Source organism: Capsicum annuum, chromosome 8, assembly GCF_002878395.1.
Source record: "Capsicum annuum cultivar UCD-10X-F1 chromosome 8, UCD10Xv1.1, whole genome shotgun sequence".
NCBI classification, from domain to species: Eukaryota; Viridiplantae; Streptophyta; class Magnoliopsida; order Solanales; family Solanaceae; genus Capsicum; species Capsicum annuum.
Window position 1 is genome coordinate 703,034 of NC_061118.1, and position 21,189 is coordinate 724,222.

General features: G+C 36.3%; 4 protein-coding genes across 10 annotated transcripts; 3 read left to right on the top strand and 1 right to left on the bottom strand.

Annotated features, from left to right (window-relative positions):
* The first annotated feature begins 378 nt into the window (after positions 1 to 378).
* On the top strand, positions 379 to 13,083 carry LOC107838734 (ADP-ribosylation factor 2). Of its 2 annotated transcripts, none has more exons than XM_047394257.1 (7): positions 379 to 497; positions 2,303 to 2,472; positions 3,332 to 3,402; positions 3,537 to 3,656; positions 5,088 to 5,206; positions 5,287 to 5,368; positions 12,861 to 13,083. In XM_047394257.1, the coding sequence occupies exons 2-7, from the start codon at positions 2,325 to 2,327 to the stop codon at positions 12,864 to 12,866; spliced, it is 546 nt and encodes a 181-aa protein (XP_047250213.1). In that variant the 5' UTR covers positions 379 to 497; positions 2,303 to 2,324; the 3' UTR covers positions 12,867 to 13,083. The 2 variants fall into 2 exon arrangements, with proteins under 2 accessions (XP_047250213.1, XP_016537400.1); XM_016681914.2 differs by lacking the exon at positions 12,861 to 13,083 and adding an exon at positions 5,451 to 5,625.
* On the top strand, positions 388 to 13,083 carry LOC107838733 (ADP-ribosylation factor 2). Of its 4 annotated transcripts, none has more exons than XM_047394253.1 (8): positions 7,185 to 7,283; positions 7,643 to 7,688; positions 9,421 to 9,590; positions 10,527 to 10,597; positions 10,772 to 10,891; positions 12,511 to 12,629; positions 12,705 to 12,786; positions 12,861 to 13,083. In XM_047394253.1, the coding sequence occupies exons 3-8, from the start codon at positions 9,443 to 9,445 to the stop codon at positions 12,864 to 12,866; spliced, it is 546 nt and encodes a 181-aa protein (XP_047250209.1). In that variant the 5' UTR covers positions 7,185 to 7,283; positions 7,643 to 7,688; positions 9,421 to 9,442; the 3' UTR covers positions 12,867 to 13,083. The 4 variants fall into 4 exon arrangements, with proteins under 4 accessions (XP_047250211.1, XP_016537399.1, XP_047250209.1 ...); XM_047394256.1 differs by lacking the exon at positions 7,185 to 7,283 and adding an exon at positions 7,306 to 7,523; XM_047394255.1 differs by lacking the exons at positions 7,185 to 7,283; positions 7,643 to 7,688 and adding an exon at positions 388 to 497.
* LOC107838732 (TATA-box-binding protein-like) lies at positions 12,893 to 13,825 on the bottom strand. Its single transcript, XM_016681912.2, has one exon. The coding sequence runs from the start codon at positions 13,730 to 13,732 to the stop codon at positions 13,160 to 13,162; it is 573 nt and encodes a 190-aa protein (XP_016537398.1). The 5' UTR covers positions 13,733 to 13,825; the 3' UTR covers positions 12,893 to 13,159.
* LOC107838730 lies at positions 13,126 to 21,115 on the top strand. Of its 3 annotated transcripts, none has more exons than XM_016681909.2 (6): positions 13,126 to 13,265; positions 17,338 to 17,467; positions 17,860 to 18,012; positions 18,582 to 18,704; positions 19,047 to 19,190; positions 20,359 to 21,115. In XM_016681909.2, the coding sequence occupies exons 2-6, from the start codon at positions 17,342 to 17,344 to the stop codon at positions 20,809 to 20,811; spliced, it is 999 nt and encodes a 332-aa protein (XP_016537395.1). In that variant the 5' UTR covers positions 13,126 to 13,265; positions 17,338 to 17,341; the 3' UTR covers positions 20,812 to 21,115. The 3 variants fall into 3 exon arrangements, with proteins under 3 accessions (XP_016537395.1, XP_016537394.1, XP_016537393.1); XM_016681908.2 differs by lacking the exon at positions 13,126 to 13,265 and adding an exon at positions 15,833 to 16,019; XM_016681907.2 differs by lacking the exon at positions 13,126 to 13,265 and adding an exon at positions 15,842 to 16,019 and having other exon boundaries at positions 17,328 to 17,467.
* The last annotated feature ends 74 nt before the right edge of the window (positions 21,116 to 21,189 follow it).

Below are 21,189 nucleotides of genomic sequence, written 5' to 3' on the forward strand. Positions count from 1 at the left end.
TAGTAGGGGCATATCCGTCATTCTAATCAAACTAAACCGCAAAGGCACGTACACCCCACCCGCAAAATCACATCGAATGCGTTACTGCAATGCAACCAGCATCAAATAGTAGGGGCATATCCGTCATTCTAATCAAACTAAACTGCAAAGGCACTGTACACCCCACCCGTAAAATCACATCGAATGCGTTACTGCAATGCAACCAGCATCAAATCGTAGGGACATATCCGTCATTTTAATCAAACTAAACCGCAAAGGAATATTACACCTTACCTGCGAAATCACATCGAATATGTTACTGAAATGCAACCAATACCAAATCATAGGGGCATATCCGTCATTCTAATAAAAAAAATGACTACTATTTTATATACTACCATTAATTACTCCTTTATATTTATCCCCAAATACTACCATATATAATTCGCTTTATTCTCAAGCGCGCTCTCTCTCTCTCCTCTCTCTCACTAGATCCCTCTTTCCCTAACCTTTTTCAGGTAAATTTTCTCCATATTTTTTGGATTTATTAATCTTAGATTTACGTTTATTAAGCTTTTTATTCAATTATTTTCAATTGAATTTTGTTGTGAAATTGATTTTTTTTGTTTGAAAAAATGTTAAATAAAAAAACTGCTTCGAAATCTGTGAAAAATTGTCTTATTTAATGATATTATTGATCTAGATCTTAACTATATTGGTAAGATGAATTTTTTATTTTTGTTTATTTTGTTTTGGTGAATGTTTTTAACGATAATTGTGGTATTCGAGCCAGTTTTTGTGCACCTGTATTAAATTTGTGGTATTAATAAAGATATTAGGTAACTGTGTTTGCTATGAAAAAAATTGTAGTATTTGATGATTTGATTTGTGAATTACGTTGATCTAGATCTTTTAGCTTTTGTGGACGGAGTTACTTATACTTACATATATTGGTAAGATGAATTTTTATTTTTGTTTATTTTGTTGTGGTCAATGTGATCACTGTAGTGTTCAGGCCTGTTTCTGTGTGCCTAGATTTAAGTTGCGGGATACTTTTTGGCTCCCACCAGCAACAGATACACAAAATTACTTCGGAATCTGAGAAATTGGACTATTTAATGATTTGATTTGTGAATTATGTTGATCTAGATCTTAGGTTTTGGTGGACGGAGTTACCTGTACTTTTACCTGTATTGGTAAAGTGAATTACTTCAACCATTACAATTTTTCTTTTTGTTTATTTTGTTGTGGTCGATGGTCATCGTTTTTGATAACCGTGGTGTCCAGGTTAATTTTTGTGCACCTAGACTAAATTCACTAGCTCACTAGCAATAGATGTCAGGTAACTGTAACAGATGAGAAGAATAACCTATTTTTCTCTCTCCTAGGATTTGAACCTTAGGACGTAGGTTTGCAACCCATTTTATTGACCACTAGGCCACACCTTTGGATGCCTTTAGAATGCTTCGGAATCTGGGAAATTGTAGTATTTCATGAGTTTGATTTGTGAATTGTTGATCTAGATCATAAAAACTTTGGTGGTTGGAGTTATCCATAGTTACCTATACTGGTAAGATGAATTACACCACCATTACAATTTTTTTTTTGGTTTATTTTGTCATTCTTTAGCTACTGTTTATTTTGTTGTGGTGACTGTTCCTTTTATTTGTTTGCTTTAGAATGTTCATGCACCTCAACTAAATCTATGTGATACCTGTCACCTCCCACCAACAGCAGATATGAGGTCACTTTGTCCACCAAAGCTTAGGACAAATAGGAAGAATCACAGAGTGCTTTTTGTCTCTACTGGGATTTGAACTTGAACCTGAGGTCTTATGTTCTCAACCCACTTGATTGATCACTAGGTCACACCCTTTAGTGCCTTTATGATGCTTCCCTTAGTGTTTGTGATTCCTTCATTACTGCTGATTCACGAAGTAGGAGTAAGGTTTGGGTACACTCTACCCTCCCGGGATTCCACTTTGGGGATTTCACGGGCTATGTTGTTGTTGTTGATGTTTGTTTATCCAAAGGGGAGCCTCAATGGTGGAAGTTGTATTTGTGTGACCTATGGATCATGCTGTTCAAGCCTTAGAATCAATCATTGACACATGCATCAGGAGGGTGGACTGCCTGCGTGAACGCGGGATGTGTTGTGCATTGGGCTGCCATATTTTTTGTTTATTTTATGTCCATCTTCTAATAGATGTCGATTTTTATGTTCATTTTGATGCATCTTTTGTACTGTTATCATTTGTATCTTAGATGGAAACGATGGTTTTTGATTTGCGTAATTCAACGGTGTTGGTGTTAATGTACACAGGGATCGTTAAGAAGAAAGAGAAATGGGGTTGACATTCACCAAGCTTTTCAGCCGGCTATTTGCCAAGAAGGAAATGCGTATTCTCATGGTTGGACTCGATGCAGCTGGTAAGACGACCATATTATACAAGCTCAAGCTGGGAGAGATCGTCACCACCATTCCAACTATTGGTATGTACTTTACTTTCATGCAGCAAAAATACTTGGCATTAACATTTCCACAGTTTAAAGTCTTACGCGTGTTAAAATTCTGCTGCAATTTTGACTCAAAAGACTGACCAATCATTTTGATAAGGAGATGGAAACTTGTGCACAGAACTAGTGATATAATGGTCCCTCTACTTTTGCAATCTCTGTTGTTCTTTCTAGTGATACAGGGAAAGCAACGTCCAATCAGGGGCATGTAATATTTATATTCAAATGATTGTTTTGAACGTCTAAATATGTGATCTTGATTCTTGATGACTGGTTATGTGCCTGATCTCTTTATGATTGTACAACAGAAGCTTTTCAAGATATACTCTCTTTGTCTATTGAAATCCGACAGTGTCTTCTTCCTGCTTAGGAAATGTAAAGGTTCATAAAATTGAAGCTTAGAATCTCCTTATTGTAGAAACAACTGTGTATCATGCATTTCTTTCTTTTTGGATCACTCGTAAACGTCTTTTAAATGATATTTACTAAGATTACATTTTCTGGTGAAATAACGCAAATCTTTGCCCCTGCCTTTGCACAAGTAAGAATGAAACCAATATCTAGTCGATGTGATTGTCTTTGGTTGTTTAGTAGTGCGTGTTATTTATAATTCGTAGAACTTTCCTTTAGAATGCACCAAAAGTGGAAGTATTAATTCTGCTTACTGATTCTTTTTCTCTGCTATGATCAGCAAGAGCCTTTTGAAGTGTTACTGAAGATTTTATCCGTTTTTGTCTGACTTTTGTTCACCTAATCAGCTTAACATAAACTCTATTTAAGATGCCGATAACATAGCTGTTAAGATGAGCCACAACAATTATTGATAATTTTTCAGGTTTCAATGTGGAAACTGTTGAGTACAAGAACATCAGCTTCACCGTTTGGGATGTCGGGGGTCAGGACAAGGTATACTCTTTGCAAAGATTTATCCTCTGCATAACTTATGGTCCTTATTAGACAAAATTAGTTTTGCCTCTTCTTCCCCCCTTTCCACTTCTATTTATTTAAAGTATCCAGCTTATTTATGCTTGCTTTGGCAGATCCGTCCATTGTGGAGGCACTATTTCCAGAACACTCAGGGTCTCATTTTTGTGGTTGATAGCAATGACAGAGACCGTGTAGTGGAGGCCAGAGATGAATTGCACAGGATGTTGAATGAGGTAATTATTCTCTCCCTCTTTGTAATTTGTGTTATTCTTGCTGGCGTCAAATTTGACTTCTACAACTCTAGAGCTAAATGGCATGAAGTTATGTGAATGAGTCAGTAAGCTTTTCTTCATGCTGAAGTTTCAAGTGTACTATTAAATACCAAATGATATATGATTTATAGCCTCTCTAGTCTATATATTTTGAATATGTCAATTTTATGTATGCAACACATCAATTATTTTCTAAGCTATTACCAATCTGATATTTTTGCTGAGCTCCCATAGGTGTAGGTGGCTGCTATTCTGTGTTCATTATGTTCTACTTAGTTCCTTAAAGGCTGATATTTCCAACTGCTTTGAAACCATTTTAGCATTTGCAAGTCATCTTCTTTGAGCACGTACGACTCTAACTATCACACATCACTTCAATAGTAAAACTCATGAGTTGGTGATGAGACCTCTTTAGCATTGAGATCACTAAGAAAAATAAAACTCATGAGTTGGTGATGAGACCTCTTTAGCATTGAGATCACTAAGAAAAAATCTTCAAAAGGTTCCTGGTGAAAGCTTGATTGAGAGTTTTCCGCTTCATTCTAGGTACAGATAGTTGCGTCTGGTTTGAATTTTTGGTTAGATTTTGTCATATTAGACTGATCATAAACTTTGGTTACTAAGGTCTAAAGATGCACAAGCTAGAAAGGTAGAATACTTGAAACTCTTAGTAACTCCTATCTTTGAAAAAGGAAGATTAGTCGAGTTTCTGTCTGAGTTAAAAGAAAACTAGATCACATTTGATAATATTGGCTTACGCCTACCACCTAGGGCTTTGGTCTAGTCTCTAGTGGTAAGAGCACATCATGTGATGTGTGGGTTAGGCATGCGTCACATGTTTAAACACTGGCACAAACAAGTCTTCTGTTTAGGTCGAGAAGGCCAAGACTATAGAGGGCCAGGCCATTATCCACCAAGTTCGGACAGTGGCATACTGAACTTCTTGTATCTAGAGATCTTGGTGGAATGTATTGCGTAACTGAGACAAAAAATTCAATGGCGTTCGTCCTTAGTTATAGGAGACATTTAAAAACTCCATATTGACAGTTGTTTAGCTAGTGATGTATCTAGAGAATTTGGGAATAAATGTGTGTGTAAAAGAAAACTTATTCCTTCAACCTCGTCTTTCAAAAAACTTGCACAACATTTTACTGCTCAATGTGTATGTACGAGTCCATTGTTACTTAGGTAGAACGCAGGAAAAATAAGTAAAGGGAGGTAGGATAGAGGAGGTATGCGAAACTACAGTCCATGTTCTCTTGCTGCATACAACCCTTTTTGTCTCATTTTCAGATATCTACTTTCCGTTTATTCATTAGACCAGAAAGTGCAAGAACAACTTGATTATCCCTTTGGATTGTGTTTAACCTTTGTTTTTCCCATACGTCCCAGGATGAACTTCGGGATGCTGTGCTGCTTGTTTTTGCTAACAAACAAGATCTTCCTAACGCAATGAATGCTGCTGAAATTACCGATAAGCTTGGACTCCACTCCCTCAGGCAGCGTCACTGGTAAGCGCTCTGCCATAGCATGCAACGTCTTCCCTTTCTTTTAAAGACACGCTAAAATTTCCGCCCTACGCAATATTCAGGTACATCCAGAGCACTTGTGCAACTTCTGGAGAGGGACTCTATGAGGGGCTTGATTGGCTTTCAAACAACATCGCCAATAAGGTACTTAATAAGTTCCTAACTGATAAAAGTTTGCTGGATTAAACTTCCTCTTTTTCGTTCCCCTAACATACTCTATTTACAGGCCTAAGCTGGAATAGAGTTGTTGCGGTTTGATACTGGATGCAGGGGAGTTTTTATCTAGTTACTTTTTCGTTTAATTCTCTTCTCTTGTGGTTATGAGTTTGCTTCTTAGGACGACACTTTTGAGACATTTTTGTAAAACAATGGTTGGATGTATGTAATCTGTTGTTGTGTGATGTGTATGCACGACGTACAAGCAATTACTTAAAAAGGACATTTCAATTTAAGATAAACTAGTCATAGTTCCAACGTCTAAATAATCAGTTTATGTAAACTAGGTATTCATAGCTGATTCTTCAACTCGTTGGAGAGTCTTCTTGCTGAACTGAGTGAGCACAGGACAGGGTATATGCTGTCGAAGGCGGTATATATGTCCTCTCTAACCTTTGCTCCAGTGACGACAATCTTCCCTGAGGTAAAAATCAACAACACTATTTTCGGTTGCTTCATACGATATATCAGTCCTGGAAATATTACCAACATAGGTTGTGGTGCAGTGGATGGGGCTGCTCTACTCTTACCAGAGGTCGAGTCGAGGGTTCGACCCTTGGTACGGAGAAAACTCTGTTGGAAGCGTTGCCACCTTAATGCGCCCTACAACGCGCGATTTGGATTAGTCGGGGATCCAAAGCGGGCCCGGACACCGGATGGGAAACCAAAAAAAAAAGAGATCTTGGAAATATTTCTGGTTCATAGCTCCAAAAAGCACCATGAGCAAGGCAAGTCCTTCAAGTCTAATAGGAAATCCAACATTACATGATGCAACAATATTCGTCATCCTAATCAAAAGAAATTACAAAGAAATGTAGGCCCCACTTGCGAAGTCATATTGAATATGTTACTGCAATTCAACCAACATCAAATTGTAAAGGGGCATATCCGTCTTTCTAATCAAACTAAACTGCAACGAAGTAGACACCTCACCTGCAAAATCACATCAAATATGTTACTGGAATGCAACCAACATCAAATTGTAGGGGCATATTCATCATTCTAATCAAATTAAACCGCAAAGGAATGTACCCCACCTGTGAAACTACATCGAATACGTTACACATATCTATCATTCTAATCAAAAGAAATTGTAAAGAAATATACACCCCACGTGCAAAGTCACATCGAATATGTTATTGCAATACAAGCAACATCAAATCTTAGGGGCATATCCGTCATTCTAATCAAACTAAATTGCAAATGAATGCAGACCCCACTTATGGAATTACACGAAATCGCAACCAACATCAAATTGTAGGGACATATCTGTCATTCTAATAAAAAAAATTACAAAGGAAGGTAAACCCCACCTGTGAAATCACATTGAATATATTATTGAAATGCAACCAACATCAAATCGTAAAGGCATATCCGTCATTTTGATCAAAAGAAATTACAAAGGAATATACACCCAACTTGCAAAATCACATCGAATACGTTACTGCAATGCAATCAACATCAAATTGTAGGAGCATATCTGTTATTTTAATCATAAAAAACAGAAAAGGAACGTGGATCACATCGAATTGTTATTGGTAATACTACCAATATCAAATCGTAGGGGCATATTCGTCATTCTAATCATAAGAAATTACAAAGAAACGTAAACTCCACCTGTAAAATCACATCGAATAAGTTATTGGAATACAACCAACATGAAATCGTAGGGACATATCCGTCATTCTAATCAAATTAAATTACAATTTTATATACTACCACTAATCTCAAAACTCCTTTATATTTATCATCACCAAATATTACCATATATATTTCGCGTTATTCTCAAGCGCTCTCTCTCTCCTCTCTCTCACTAGATCCCTCTTTCCCTAACCTTTTTCAGGTAAATTTTCTCCATATTTTTTTCGATTTATTAATCTTAGATTTACATTTCTTAAGCTTTTTATTCAATTTTCTCAATTGAATTTTGCTTTGAAATTGATTTTATAAACTTTTTGTTTGAAAATTTTATAAATTAAAAAAACTGCTTCGAAATCTGTGAAAAATTGTCGTATTTAATGATATTATTGATAGATTTAAGCTTTGGTGGACGGAGTTATTACCTGTAATTAACTATATATTGGTAAGATGATTTTTTTATTTTGTTTATTTTGTTGTGGTCAATTTTTTTTTATGATAACTGTAAAAAATTGCTTCGAAATCTGTGAAAAATTGTTGTATTTAATGATATTATTGATCTAGATTTAAGCTTTGGTGGACGGAGTTACCTGTAATTAACTATATATTGGTAAGATGAATCTTTTACTTTTGTTTATTTTTTTGTGGTCAATTTTTTTTTTTTTCGATAACTGTGGTATTCTGTCCAGCTTTAGCTAGGTAACTTTCTCCACTAAAGCTATGAAGGATGGGAAGTATTGTAATGTTTAATCGATTTGATTCGTGAATTATGGTTTTTTTTTTTGGTTTTGTGATAATTAACCGTGGTGTCTGGATCAGCTTTTGTGTACCTCTATTAAATCCATATTCCATCTGCAATAGATATGAGGTTACTGTGTCCACCAAAGCTAGAACAGATGCGAAGAATTAACTAGTTTTTTTTTTTTTTTGGTCTATGTGTGATCAAAGTTGTATCTGTGTGACCTATTGATCAAAGGATTTGAGATTGGAATCAGTTATTGATGCTTGTGTCAAGGTAGATTGGAATCAAAAAATTGATTCTTTTTTATTGGATTTTGATGTGAATTTTTGTTGTTATGATGTATTTTGAAGATTTATAGGAAATTGTAGTATTTAAGCAGCTTGATTTGTGAATTATATTGATCTAGATCTTAAGCTTTGGTGGACAGAGTTATCTGAACCTGCTTGTATTGGTAAGAGGAATAGGTCCACATACCACCATTGTACTACCTCCGCTCCAAGATACTCGTCACATATGAGAAATTGCAACTTAAGTAGGGTATTTTCCATATAGGTTTTGAATATCTGAATTTTAATTTTGAAATATTGAATTAATATGGTCTGATCTAATTTAGCTTTGAAAACTAGTAAAATTGACTGTCGAGAAGCAAAACTTGACAACTGTTTTGGAACGGAGGGAGTAATTTTTTTTCTTTTTGTTTATTTTATCACCAAACGGGAACTGTGGTGCAACCATGGAATTGTATTTGTGTGACCTATAGATCAAAAGGTTTGAGAATAGAAACAACCAGGTAGGGTAGCGGTAGAGTACCTATATCACATTCTTCAGACCCTGGGATGAATGCTAGATGCTTTGTTTATTTATATCCAAAATGGAGCCTTGGAGCAACGGTGAAGTTGTATCTTTTGACCCTATTGATCAAATGGTTTGAGAGTGGAATCAGCCGGGTAGACTACCTATATCACATTCTCTGGACTATGTGCAGGATGCTTTGTTTACTGGGCTGCTCTTTTTTGCTTATTTTATCTCCAAATTGGAGTATCGGAGCAACGGTGTGTATTTGTGTGACCTATAGATCAATCATCTGGGTAGACTACCTACATTGCATGCTCCGAATCTTGCGTGAACGCGGGATGCTTTGTGCACTAGCTGGCCTTTTTTATTTATTTTGTGTCATGTCAGTCTTCTAAGACTGAGCCGAGGGTCTATCGGAAACAGCCTCTCTACTTCCTTGGAGGTAGTGGTATATGGACTGCGTACATTTTACCCTCCCCAGACCTCACTTTGTGGGAATATACTGGGTCTGTTGTTGTTGTTGTTGTCAGTCTTCTAAGAGATTTTGGGTTTTCTGTTCATTTTGCTGTATCATGTGAAGTTGTATCTGTGTAACCTATAGATCAAAGGAGCTACATCACATTTTCTGGACCCGGTGTGACGCGGAATGCACTGGGCTGTCCCCTTTTGTTTATTTTATGTCCATGTTCTTAGAGATGTCGGTTATCCTATTCATTTTGATGCATCTTTTGTACCGTTGTATCATTTTATCTTTGATATAAATATGGTTTTGGTTTGCGAAATTCAACTGTGTTAGTGTACACAGGGATCATTAAGAAGAAAGAGAAATGGGGTTGACATTCACAAAGCTTTTCAGCCGGCTATTTGCCAAGAAGGAAATGCGCATCCTCATGGTTGGACTAGATGCAGCTGGTAAGACCACCATATTGTACAAGCTCAAGCTTGGAGAGATCGTCACCACCATTCCAACTATTGGTATGTACTTTACTTTCATGCAGCAAAAATACTTGGCAATAGCATTTCTGGCAATTGTGACTCAAAAAGACTAACCAATCATTTTGATAAGGAGATGGAAAGTTGTGCATAGAGCTAGTAATATAATGGTCCCTCTACTTTTTACTGTTTGCTGCAATGGTTTGGTTTGCTATAACTTAGTAATCCTTCATTTGTCTCTGTTGTTCTTCCTGTTGATCCAGGGAAAGCAATGTTTAATCAGTGGCGTGTAATGTCTATATTCAAATAGTTATTTTGAATTTCTAAATATGTGATCTTGATTCTTGATGACTGTTTATGTGTTTATCTCTTTTATGATTGTACGATATGGAAATGTAAAGGTTCCTAAAATTGAAGCTTAGAATATCTGTATCGTACAATTATTTCTTTTTGGATTACCCATGAATATTCTTTTAGATAGTATTGATTAAGACTATTTTTTCTGGTGAATAACACAAATCTTCATCCCTGCCTTTGCACAAGTTAAAAATGAAACCAATATCTAGTTGATATGATTGTGTTTGGTTGTTTAGTAGTGTGTGTTACCCATGAATGCTCTTTTAGATAGTATTGACTGAGGCTATTTTTTCTCTTGAATAACACAAATCCTCGTCCCTGCCTTTGCACAAGTTAAAATGAAACCAATATCTAGTTGATATGATTGTCTTTAATTGTTTACTAGTGTGTGTTGTTTATAAATCTTAGAACTTCCGTTTAAAATTAACTAAAAAGGAAGTATTAGTTCTGATTAATGGTTTTCTTCTTCTGCTACTAGCAAAAGCTTTTTGAAGTGTTACTGAAGATTTATCTTGTGTTGTTTGCCTTTTGTTCACCTAATCAGCTTAATATAAAACTCTAATGATGATGTCGATAACATAGCTATTAAGATGAGTTACAACAATAATTGATAATTTTCAGGTTTCAATGTGGAAACTGTTGAGTACAAGAACATCAGCTTCACCGTTTGGGATGTCGGGGGTCAGGACAAGGTATACTTTTAATCTAAAGACTTATCGTCTGCATAAAGTTATGATCTCTGTTAGATAAAATTATTCTTGCCTCTTCTCCTTTTTCCACTTCTATTTCTGTTTTACTAGTAGCTCTATTTCTGTGGCATAGAATATTAGTTCAGGTAACCAGCTTATATATGCTTGCTTTGGCAGATCCGTCCATTGTGGAGGCACTATTTCCAGAACACTCAGGGTCTCATTTTTGTGGTTGATAGCAATGACAGAGATCGTGTTGTGGAGGCAAGAGATGAATTGCACAGGATGTTGAATGAGGTAATAATTCTCACCCTCCTTGTAATTTGTGTTGTTCTTGCGGGCGTCAAATTTGGCTTCAACGACTCTAGAGCTAACTGGCATGAAGTTATGTGAATGAGTCAGCAAACTTCACTTAAGATGCTTTAGTTTCAAGTGTGCTATTTATGCTAAATGATATATGATATAGCATCTCTAGTGTAGAAAGTTTGAGTAGATCAGTTTGTGTATGCAACACATCATTTATTTTCTAAGATATTACCAATCTGCTATGTGGGAATATACTGGGTATGTTGTTGTTGTTGTGGTATATTATCAGTCTGATATTTTTTCCAAGCTTACATAGGTGTCGGTGGCTGTTATTCTGCATTCATTACGTAATACTCAGTTCCTTAAAAACTGATATATCCAACGACCTTATAACCACTTTGCAACTGCTGCTCAAGCATATGCAAGTCATCTTCTTTGAGCAGGGTAAGGATTACTGTTTATGACTAACTATTACACATCCTCTTGAACAGTTAAACTCCTGAGTTGGTGATGAGACCTTTTTAGACTTTTAGTATTAAGATCACTAAGAAAAGGATTTTCTTAAGGTTCCTGGTGAAATCTAGATTGAGAATTTTCAGTTTTGATGTAAGTTTCGTTCTAGGTACAGATATAGTTGTGTCTGCTTTGAGCTTTTGGTTAGATTTTGTGCCATATTAGACAGAGTCATAAACTTTTGGTTGCTAAGGTCGAAAGATGGCACAGGCTAGAAAGGCAAAATACTAGAAATTCATATTAAGAAAAGGTAAATATTTGAATTAACTCCTATTTTTGGAAAAGGAAGATCAGTCATGTTCAGTCTGAGTTAAAAGAAAACTTGATCACCTGTGGAAAGAGCACATCATGTGACGGTTAGGCACGCGTCACAAGTTTGAACACTGGTGCAAACAAAAAAATCTTGTATTTAGGTTGAGAAGGGTAGACTGTAGAGGGGCAGGCCATTATCCACCAAGTTCGAGCAGTGCACACTGATCTTGTGGAATTTCTCGGTTGCCAAAAAGAAAAAGAAGTTTTGGCTTACACCTAATGATTTAATTCTTTAAGTTCAAAATCAAACCACATCTGCTGTTCGTTATTTTCCATTTGTGATCCGTTAATCTTAGATACATTGCTTTGTAAAAGTTATCATTGGTGGAACGTATCGCGTAATTGAGAAAAAAAGTTCAATAACCTTCATCCCTTGTTATAGGAGACATTTGACTCCAGATTGGCAATTAAGTAGTTAGTGATGTATCTGAAGAATTTGGGCATAAATGGGTGTGGAAAAGAAAAACTTATTCCTTCTACCTCGGCTTTTAAACAAACAGCCAAAAACAGAAGATTTATGATAATTTGCTTAACTTTTACTGCTCAATGTGTATGTATGAGTCCCCGCGGTTGCTTGAAAGAATGCAGGAAAAATAGGTAAGGGGAGGTAGGATAGAGGAGTAATGCACGTGGAAACTACAGTCCATGTTTCTTGCTGCTTACACCCTCTTTTTATCTTATTTTCAGATATCTACTTTCCGTTTATTCATTAGACCAGAAAGTGCAAGAACTTGATTATCCTTTTAAATTGTGTTTAAAACTTTGTTGTTTCCTATATGTCCCAGGATGAGCTTCGCGATGCTGTACTGCTTGTTTTTGCTAACAAACAAGATCTTCCTAATGCAATGAATGCTGCTGAAATTACCGATAAGCTTGGACTACACTCCCTCAGGCAGCGTCACTGGTAAGCTCTCTGCCATAGCATGTGACGACTTACCTTTCTTTTAAAGACACTAAATTGTGCCTCGTTACTATTCAGGTACATCCAGAGCACTTGTGCAACTTCTGGAGAGGGACTGTACGAGGGGCTTGATTGGCTTTCCAACAACATTGCCAATAAGGTACTTAATAAGTTCCTAACTGATAAAAGACTGACCTTCCTCTTTTTCGTTTCCCTAACATACTCGATTTACAGGCCTAAGCTGGAATAGAGTTGCGGTTTGATACTGGATGCAGGGGAGTTTTTATCTAGTTACTTTTTCGTTTATTTCTCATCTTAAATCTGTGTGTTTATGAATTTGCTTCTTAGGACGACACTTTTGAAACGTTTTTGTAAAACAATGGTTGGATGTATGTAATCTGTTGTGTGATGTATGCACGACATACAAGCAATTACATAAAAAGGACATTTCAATTGAGATAAAGCAGTCAAAGTTCCAACGTCTAAATAATCAGTTTATGTAACTATGTATTCGCAGCTGATTCTTCAACTCGTTAGAGAGTCTTCTTGCTGAACTGAGTGAGCACAGGGTATATGCTGTCGAAGGCGGTATATATGTCCTCTCTAACCTTTGCTCCAGTGATGACAATCTTCCCCGAGGTAAAAACCAACATCACTATTTTCGGTTGCTTCATACGATATATCAATCCTGGAAATATTTCCGGCTCGTAGCTCGAAAAAGCACCATGAGCTAAGGCAAGTCCTTCAAGTCTAATAGGGAATCCAACATCACATGATGCAACAATATTCTGTATCTTGAAATCCTTAAACTTAACTCCAAGATGACAACCAATCTTCTGCACAATCCTAGCGTATTTCCGCGCTGCATATTTTGCATCGCCTTCATTCTTAGCTCCGGTAACAACAACTTTCCCAGTAGCAAAGATCAATGCTGTAGTTTTTGGTTCTTTAACTCTCATGATCACTGCAGGGAAACGTTTCGGGTTATACTCCGCGTTTCGAGCTTGAAGTGCAATGCCTTTAAGGTCTAATTTGCAGTCTAGATTGACGGTCGACGCGATGTTCTGGAGAGTAGGGATTATTGCAGATGAATGATCATCTGCCATTGTTGTACTTGTGAAACTAGGTTAGAGAGGAAAAAGGAATTGGGTATGTGGTAAGAGTTTGATATTTATGAAAGTAATAAATAATAATAAGAAGGGTCCTTATATAGATGGGGAATATCGTTTGGTCTTATTTCCTCTCCAATGTGGGACATAAAAAATAAAATTAGAAACCAAATTTACGAGGGATTGGGTTTTATATAAACTTTACTGTTATCAATCTGAGTTGTGGTGGGACTGGGATTGGGACTGTTTCACCCTTGATTAGATGTTTTGAGTTCGAGTTTTGGAGAACCTTCTCGGGGAAGTGCACGAACACCAACACCTGCTTTTGATGTTGCGTAATATTTTTTGCAAACAAGTCAAATAATCGCATGTGAAGCTTGATAACTTGAGACACTCGCATCTAAAAGTGTACCCTTGTGAAGGCTAAACGTCGAATGTTGCAAAGATAAAAATTCAGACGATCATTTATTAAAGTATATGTAGAAATTGGTTAAACTTTCATGTATACGGTACGTACGCGTCCCGTGAAATGTTTACGTTGGGAGTGTCCCCTCGGAATGAACCCTTTAATGCGTGATTCAAATTAATCAGGGTTTTAATATGAATATCAAACACTAACGAGAATTCAAAATATATATATATATTTGAATAAGGTTAGCGATAAGATGTTTTATTTACTTTTTAATATGAAAACCCCTAAATTGCTTAAATTTAAACTTAAACTGAAATATAATAATTAAAAGTACTCTAATCCTTACATTCCCTCTTAATACTCAAAATCATACTTTAATAAATTTCTAATAAAAACCCCATCTTTTTTTATTTAATATTAACTTCACTCTCAAAAGTGAAATTAAGAAAAAGTACAGATATTAGTCCTTCGTTTTAATTTATTTATTTATTTTATTTTCTATTTTAGTATGTTAGAAAAAAGAATATCTTTTATTTTTGGTTAATTTTAATATTCTGCATGGCAAGTTTAAGATCACAAAATTAAAAAAAATATTTTGATACATTCTATATAATTTTAAACTTAGGATCACAAGATTTTAAAGTCCTATTTTTACTTTCTTAAACTTTGCTTTAATTCAAATCAAACAATAAGATTACGGTGAAGTGAGTAATATTTCTTATTCTTTCTTTTCTATAATTCAATTTTGATTTCAATTTATAGAGAAATTTGTTTCAAGAATTTAATTTGTCAATTTATTAGTGAACAAAGAAATAATTATTAAGATGCGTAAAAAAAAATTGCGATAACAAAAATGGTGGTAGGCAATATCAGTCAACCACGTATCCTCTATATTTAAAAGCTAAATGGCGGAATACCTATAATTCAACACCAAACAACAACTAACACGAATCGTAATAATATGGTTGAAATTTTTCGTTTTTAATCAGAAGCCTCGAGTTTATACTCTTGAAAATGCGAAATTCCCACAGAAAACACCCCAAAAAAGTGTCTTACAATACATCAATATAATTAAAAAGATGGTCCGATACACTGAAGATTCGATATGCGTTGGATCGAGAGAAGAGCCAAACCACAAGGATTATTATACGCGATGTTATCCTGCATTTTTGTAAGAGGCGGTTTCCACGACTTGATGGATCCGGAGAATTCAGAGAAGAGTCAAACCACAAGGATTATTATACCCAATCTTACGGTGTATTTCTGCAAGAGGCTGTTTCCACGACTTGATAGATCCGGAGAAGAACCGAACCACAAGGTTTTATTGTACCCAAAATCTTACCTTGCATTTATCACAAGAGTTTATTGTACGCAATCTTACCCGATATTTCTGCAAGAGGCTGTCTTCACAGCTCGAACCTACAACCTCCATTTCTGTAAGAGGTTGTTTCCACGGCTCGAACCAAAAATCTTCAAATCACATGACAACAGCTTTATCATTTACTCCAAAGTTCGCCTTCGATACATTAATATAATTAGTTGAATTTAACTAAACCCCAATATAAATACCGAACACCCGCAACAAAAGAAAAAGAATGGTGGAATAGCTCTTCTATCCATACTCAACACGTGGCTCACGTGCTCCCAGGAAAAATCAAACTAAATCGTAGAATGAACTCCAACTTACATTAAAAAAAAAAAAAAGACTCAAAAAATAAACTCCACTCAAATTCATTTCACCAAAAAATAAAAATAAAAAAAATCAATAATAATAATAATTAAAATACATAAAATCTGAGCAATTTTTCAACTTTTGATAATCTTGAAATTGAAGAATCAAGAATATTCAGCTGCTCATATCAGAATAATCTAGTAAGTATTCTCTTTTCTTAAAAAATCTTTTTATATTAAAGTATTGAGGTATTAATTAACTACACTTAATTATCTATTTATTGCTTGTAATTTTATACTTAATGATATTATTGATCTGGATTCATAATACACTTAATAATATTTGTTTGTTCATTTTTTTTTTCTTTTTTCCAGTTTTAATCTTGAATGTTCTTGGTTACTGTAATTTATTAAATAAAAATGTTATGTTATGTTCTGATTGGAATTCTAATAGGTTCTACAGTGTTTATTTTTTAAGCTGAATATTTTTGAGATGTATGTATGAGCATATTAGGAGAGATAGAATCAAGAATGAAGCTAAGATGAGGGAGCTAAGGCTAAGATGGTCCGCAGTGGCGGAGCTAGAATTTTTACTTGGAAGTGGGGGTGTCGAAATGTAAAAAGTAAACACACGAAGAGGTCAAATGGGGTTCAACGTGTGTCATATATACGTAAACAAGTTAATTTTAACTATGTATAAGTGGTGTAATAACATCTACTATATATATATATACGTAAAAAAATAATTTTAACCATGTGTATAAATGGTGTAATTTTCTGCCGAAGGGGGTTCGAATGAACTCCACTAGGCCCTTGCTAGCTCCGCCCTTGATGGCCTGGGTATGTGAAGAGAAGATGTACAGATGCCTCAGTGAGGAAGTGTAAGAGATTGACTGTAGTGTGTATAAGAAGAGGTAGAGGTGATTAGATGTGGTAAATCTTGTCGAGATTGAGTACAATATAAACCTGTTTTCTCTTTTGGAAATTTTGTGTTTTGATGTTTATTTCGTATGTAAAAACTTTTTTGATGGAAAAAACATGATCAGTAAGGAGCTAAGGATTCATATAACCGACCCGAACTTATTTCGAGTTAGGCATAGTTGTATGGCAGGGGCGGATTTAGAAGTCCGGTTATGGGTTCACGTGAGGGTGGAGGGTGGTATTTACAAACCCGTACCCTACCTTGTGAAGGTATAAAGTTTGTTTCCGTTGTAGGAACCGATAAATATCAAATCTTGGATCGGCGTTTGTAATACAATTTTGATCAACTTCCTCTATTTTTAGAAAGTGTGATTACAAGAGCTGGTTACACTTGAAAATTTACAATAACAGTCTATTTTCAACTTGAAGCAACTGCATATTCGCCGCTAATCGGAGAAGTTGCATTTCTCAGTTTATAATCTATGATGCAAATTTAGGTACTTTCAACGCAATGTAGAAACATTTAGCGTTCTGTTGTATGTGATGATATAAAAATGTTGCATAAACTAATACTTGCAATTATGCAAGCTCCGATTAGCTCAATGAAGACGGAGTGTCAGGGCATAGATATACGGGAGAATAAGAGCAATGTACATAATAGATTGCCTCGTCCGATGATCCAGTCTATTTTCTCAGGATTCCAGGAAAAGGTCCAAGAGTGTGTTAAGGTTTGTACCTCCCTCTTCAATATGATATTTACCTGTCGAGCTATATATTATCTAGGGAAAAGAGTCAGAAATATATGTAAACTTTAGCGAAATTTGTTGTGACACACCTCAACTTTGCGGGACCCCCCTTGACTATTTATTACCGTATTTCTGTGGCATATATTTGTCCAGCTGGATCACTTCAAAACCTTATGCGCCAGTGCGCGTGTATTCACGTAGAGGTCCAGCTGGGCAAATATATGCCACATAAATACGGTAATAAATAGTCGAGGGGAGTCATAGGACCCCGCAAAGTTGAAGTGTGTTACAACATATTTCACCAAGGTTTAGGTATATTTCGAACTTTTTCCCTATTATCTATATGTATTCATAAAATTTCTTTGTTTCTGTAGTCAAATTTCAAGAGATTGAAAGTCGGTCATGATAAATCAATCTTGAGAGGTAGTAACAAAGGAGCAACTGTAGTCATTGATGTGGATAAAGAGAAGCAGTTACAATCTTGGAAAGAGAATCCGAGTTGGAATGATCCCCCGCCATATGTAAAGGTAATAGTGTAGTGAAATTATTTGTTCGGTGTAGAATTCCTATTGTGCGCGCACTTATAGAAAAACAGTCAATGAACTGCTGAAGCTAGTCCCTAATAGCACTTAACGGGGATATGACCTCCTAGTCTCCTGTGCAATATGTCGAAAGGATGATTTCAACATTTCGAGTTTGAAAATTTATCAAAGTCTTAACGTTACTGTTATTTCCACTAATGTATTTCTCCATAGTTAATCTTCTTTCTATTAACTTGTTCGATCTTCTTTTGTAAATAGAAGACTCGGACAATTTCTTGGTTTGTGCATGTTGAGAGTGCAGAGGCCATGTTAATATTCTCTTGATAATTCCAACTTTATCAGATATTTCGGAGGATACTGATTGATTTTTACCAAACAAGGAAGTAAAGGAGGATCATAATGGATTCATTTTTTCGAAGTTAATATATTTTCTGAGAAGTCACATATCCAGACGCGACCACCACCACACCACGCGTGTTGTACTTTGTCGCACTTAATTGTGTTGTTTGATTTTCTTATGAGGCTTTATGATTTGTGAACTTTAATCCTTGCAGGTAAGTGTACCCAAAGGTTCTCTGTGCAACCTGAATGTGAAAGTTGATATCGGACTGCCCCCAGATACCGTGTATGACATTGTAACCGACCCTGAAAATAAACGAGTTTTCAAGAATATCAAGGTAAGACGGCTCATTACTATGTTGAAAGACCTCGTCTCATCACAATCTTTTCAATGAAAGTAGTATCGAGGGCATTGAAATTTCTTTCCTTTTATATCTCTTATGTTACTCTCTTCTTCTGAAGGGGAGCCTTGGAGGTTACGAGTTCAAGCCGTGGGAACAGCCTCTTGCAGTAATGCAGGGTATGGCTGTGTACAATAAACGCCATTCCCCGGACCCTGTGCATAGAGGTAGCTTTAGTGCACCGCGTTGTCCTTTATGTTACTCTCTTCTTTTGTTAAGCTTTATTATCGTTTGCCGTTTCACTTTCTAAATGTGAGCTAAAGTTTCTACGTATATCAGGAAGTATTATCAAGAAAGGTGTTGGTTGACGAAGGTTCAAGGCAAGTGGTGGAATTAGACCAAGCCGCGATATGGAGATTTCTTTGGTGGTCGGGAACAATATCGGTTCATGTATTAGTGGACCAAAACAGAGAAGACTACACAGTAATGACTAAACCTGATCACCGATTAATTGCTGGTTTCTTATATGTTACACCACGCTGCCTGTTTTTTATGTTGCGTAACGAATTAAAGGAAAAAGGTGAGAAGTCAAAGAGTACACATTTAGTGAAACACAACCTATCGTGCCAGTATATGTTTGGAGAATACTATTTGAACTTTGAGTAGTACGGTGATAGCACATGACCTTAGATACGAGGTTATGGAGGACACACATTAAGGTAGAAGGATAGACAGATAGTTAATCGTTGTCTCACTTACTCTTCTGTCCTGTTAGCCATACTATTAGTCGTAGTATCATCTTGTAGTTTCTTGGTAGCTGTTGTTTTTGTACTTCGATTATCATTTATCTTGTTATGACTACTGTTCAGAATGATTTGTCAGGTTGCCTATAGTATTTTGTCATGACTTCTTCATTTCCGTTTTTATCTCTTTCTCTATACTGCTTTGGACTGTTTCTTCCTTGAGCTGAGGGTCTGTCGGAAACGTCCTCTCTACCTCCAACGTATAGGGGTAAGGTCTGTGTACAGTTCGGAAAATCACTACAGTTTTTTCGTTGCAGTTATATTGGTTACCAGAATACAATTCCTATAAGTTGGAGCTTTCCATTAAGTGCTTCTTTCAATGCCAAAGCAGTATCTAACAGTGACCGGGCATCACGGTTCTCCATACTTCTGTGTGAATTGTGATGCCGGTTTGCCAAACTGCTATGGAAAAGAAAGACTGGGAGTTACATGATTATTCAGTTATCTTATGGAAAAAAGTCAGAAATATACCTAAACTTTGGCGAAATTTGCTAAAACACGCCTCAACTTTGCGGGGGTCCTATGACCCCCCTCGACTATTTATTATCGTATTGCTGTAGCATATATTTGTCCAGATGGACCACTTCAGACCCTTACCCGCCGGTGCGCATGTATTCATGCAGTGGTCCAGCTGGACAAATATATGTCACAGAAATACAATAATAAATAGTCGAGGGTGGTCATAGGACTCCCGCAAATTTGAGGCATGTTACAGCAAATTTCGCCGAAGTTTAGGTATATTTCGAACCTTTTACCCGTTATCTTAAACCATGGAATTTTGCCATTGTATCACGTGTAATCAAATGTAGCTTTTCGTATTCTGACTTGTTTCTTTTACGTCTGTTTAGATGAAGTTCACGCAAGTGAAAACTGGATTCATGGAAAGATTTGAAGGTCGATGGAAAGTTGAACCCCTTCTAGTCGACGAACATCTTTGTCATCCCTACAGACCTAAGACGCTAGCCGATTACATTTCCTGCACTAAAGGAAAAGGGAGGATTGGATCAACGGTTAGCTTGGATCAACTCATTCAACCAGCGATTGTACCTCCTCCGCCTATTTCATGGTATCTTAGAGGAATAACAGCCAAGACAACCGAGATGATTATAACAGATTTGGTCGCTGAAGCAGCTCGAATAAGAGGATCTTCCAGCAACAACAGTCAACAAGGTTTGCAGGTAAATGATGAATCTTCTGCTGAACATCAAATAGGCGATATTCGCGATATAAAAGAAAGGTGGGCCTTAAGAAGGAGAACGTCAAGACATCATCGAAGACAATCTCTGATTGCCAGGTCATGATAACTTCTATTTTGACAAAATGTAATCGTTCAAGCCTAGGAAACAGCTTCTGGCAGAAATGCAAGGTACGGCTGCGTATAATACACTCTTGTGGTGGGGCCCTTCCCCGAACCCTCCGCATAGCGGGAGCTACGGGGCTGCCCTTTTGTAATTGCGCAAAGTACATTCTTTGTTGTAGCATAGCTGATATATATATGCCCTATAATAAGTGGTGCTTGGTATGATACAATCGTTCTTATCTCAAACGAGAAGCAAGCATTGTCCTCGCTTTAAGTATTCCCAAAGACGAGGCGATTTATTTTGATGTTCAAGTTTTAAGTAGTATGTGTTGCCTCATTACTTGTCTCACGTTTGCTTATTTGAATACTGCAACAACAT

Bases quoted from the DNA above. Each gene is read 5' to 3' on its own strand.
- LOC107838732 (XM_016681912.2), bottom strand. From the start codon at position 13,732: ATGGCAGATGATCATTCATCTGCAATAATCCCTACTCTCCAGAACATC.
- LOC107838733 (XM_047394255.1), top strand. From the start codon at position 9,443: ATGGGGTTGACATTCACAAAGCTTTTCAGCCGGCTATTTGCCAAGAAG. The intron at 9,591-10,526 runs GTATGTACTTTA...GATAATTTTCAG, and splicing joins CACCACCATTCCAACTATTG to GTTTCAATGTGGAAACTGTT. The intron at 10,892-12,510 runs GTAATAATTCTC...TATATGTCCCAG, and splicing joins TGCACAGGATGTTGAATGAG to GATGAGCTTCGCGATGCTGT.
- LOC107838734 (XM_047394257.1), top strand. From the start codon at position 2,325: ATGGGGTTGACATTCACCAAGCTTTTCAGCCGGCTATTTGCCAAGAAG. The intron at 3,403-3,536 runs GTATACTCTTTG...TTGCTTTGGCAG, and splicing joins ATGTCGGGGGTCAGGACAAG to ATCCGTCCATTGTGGAGGCA. The intron at 3,657-5,087 runs GTAATTATTCTC...CATACGTCCCAG, and splicing joins TGCACAGGATGTTGAATGAG to GATGAACTTCGGGATGCTGT.
- LOC107838730 (XM_016681909.2), top strand. From the start codon at position 17,342: ATGAAGACGGAGTGTCAGGGCATAGATATACGGGAGAATAAGAGCAAT. The intron at 18,013-18,581 runs GTAATAGTGTAG...TAATCCTTGCAG, and splicing joins ATCCCCCGCCATATGTAAAG to GTAAGTGTACCCAAAGGTTC. The intron at 19,191-20,358 runs GTAATGACTAAA...ACGTCTGTTTAG, and splicing joins AAAACAGAGAAGACTACACA to ATGAAGTTCACGCAAGTGAA.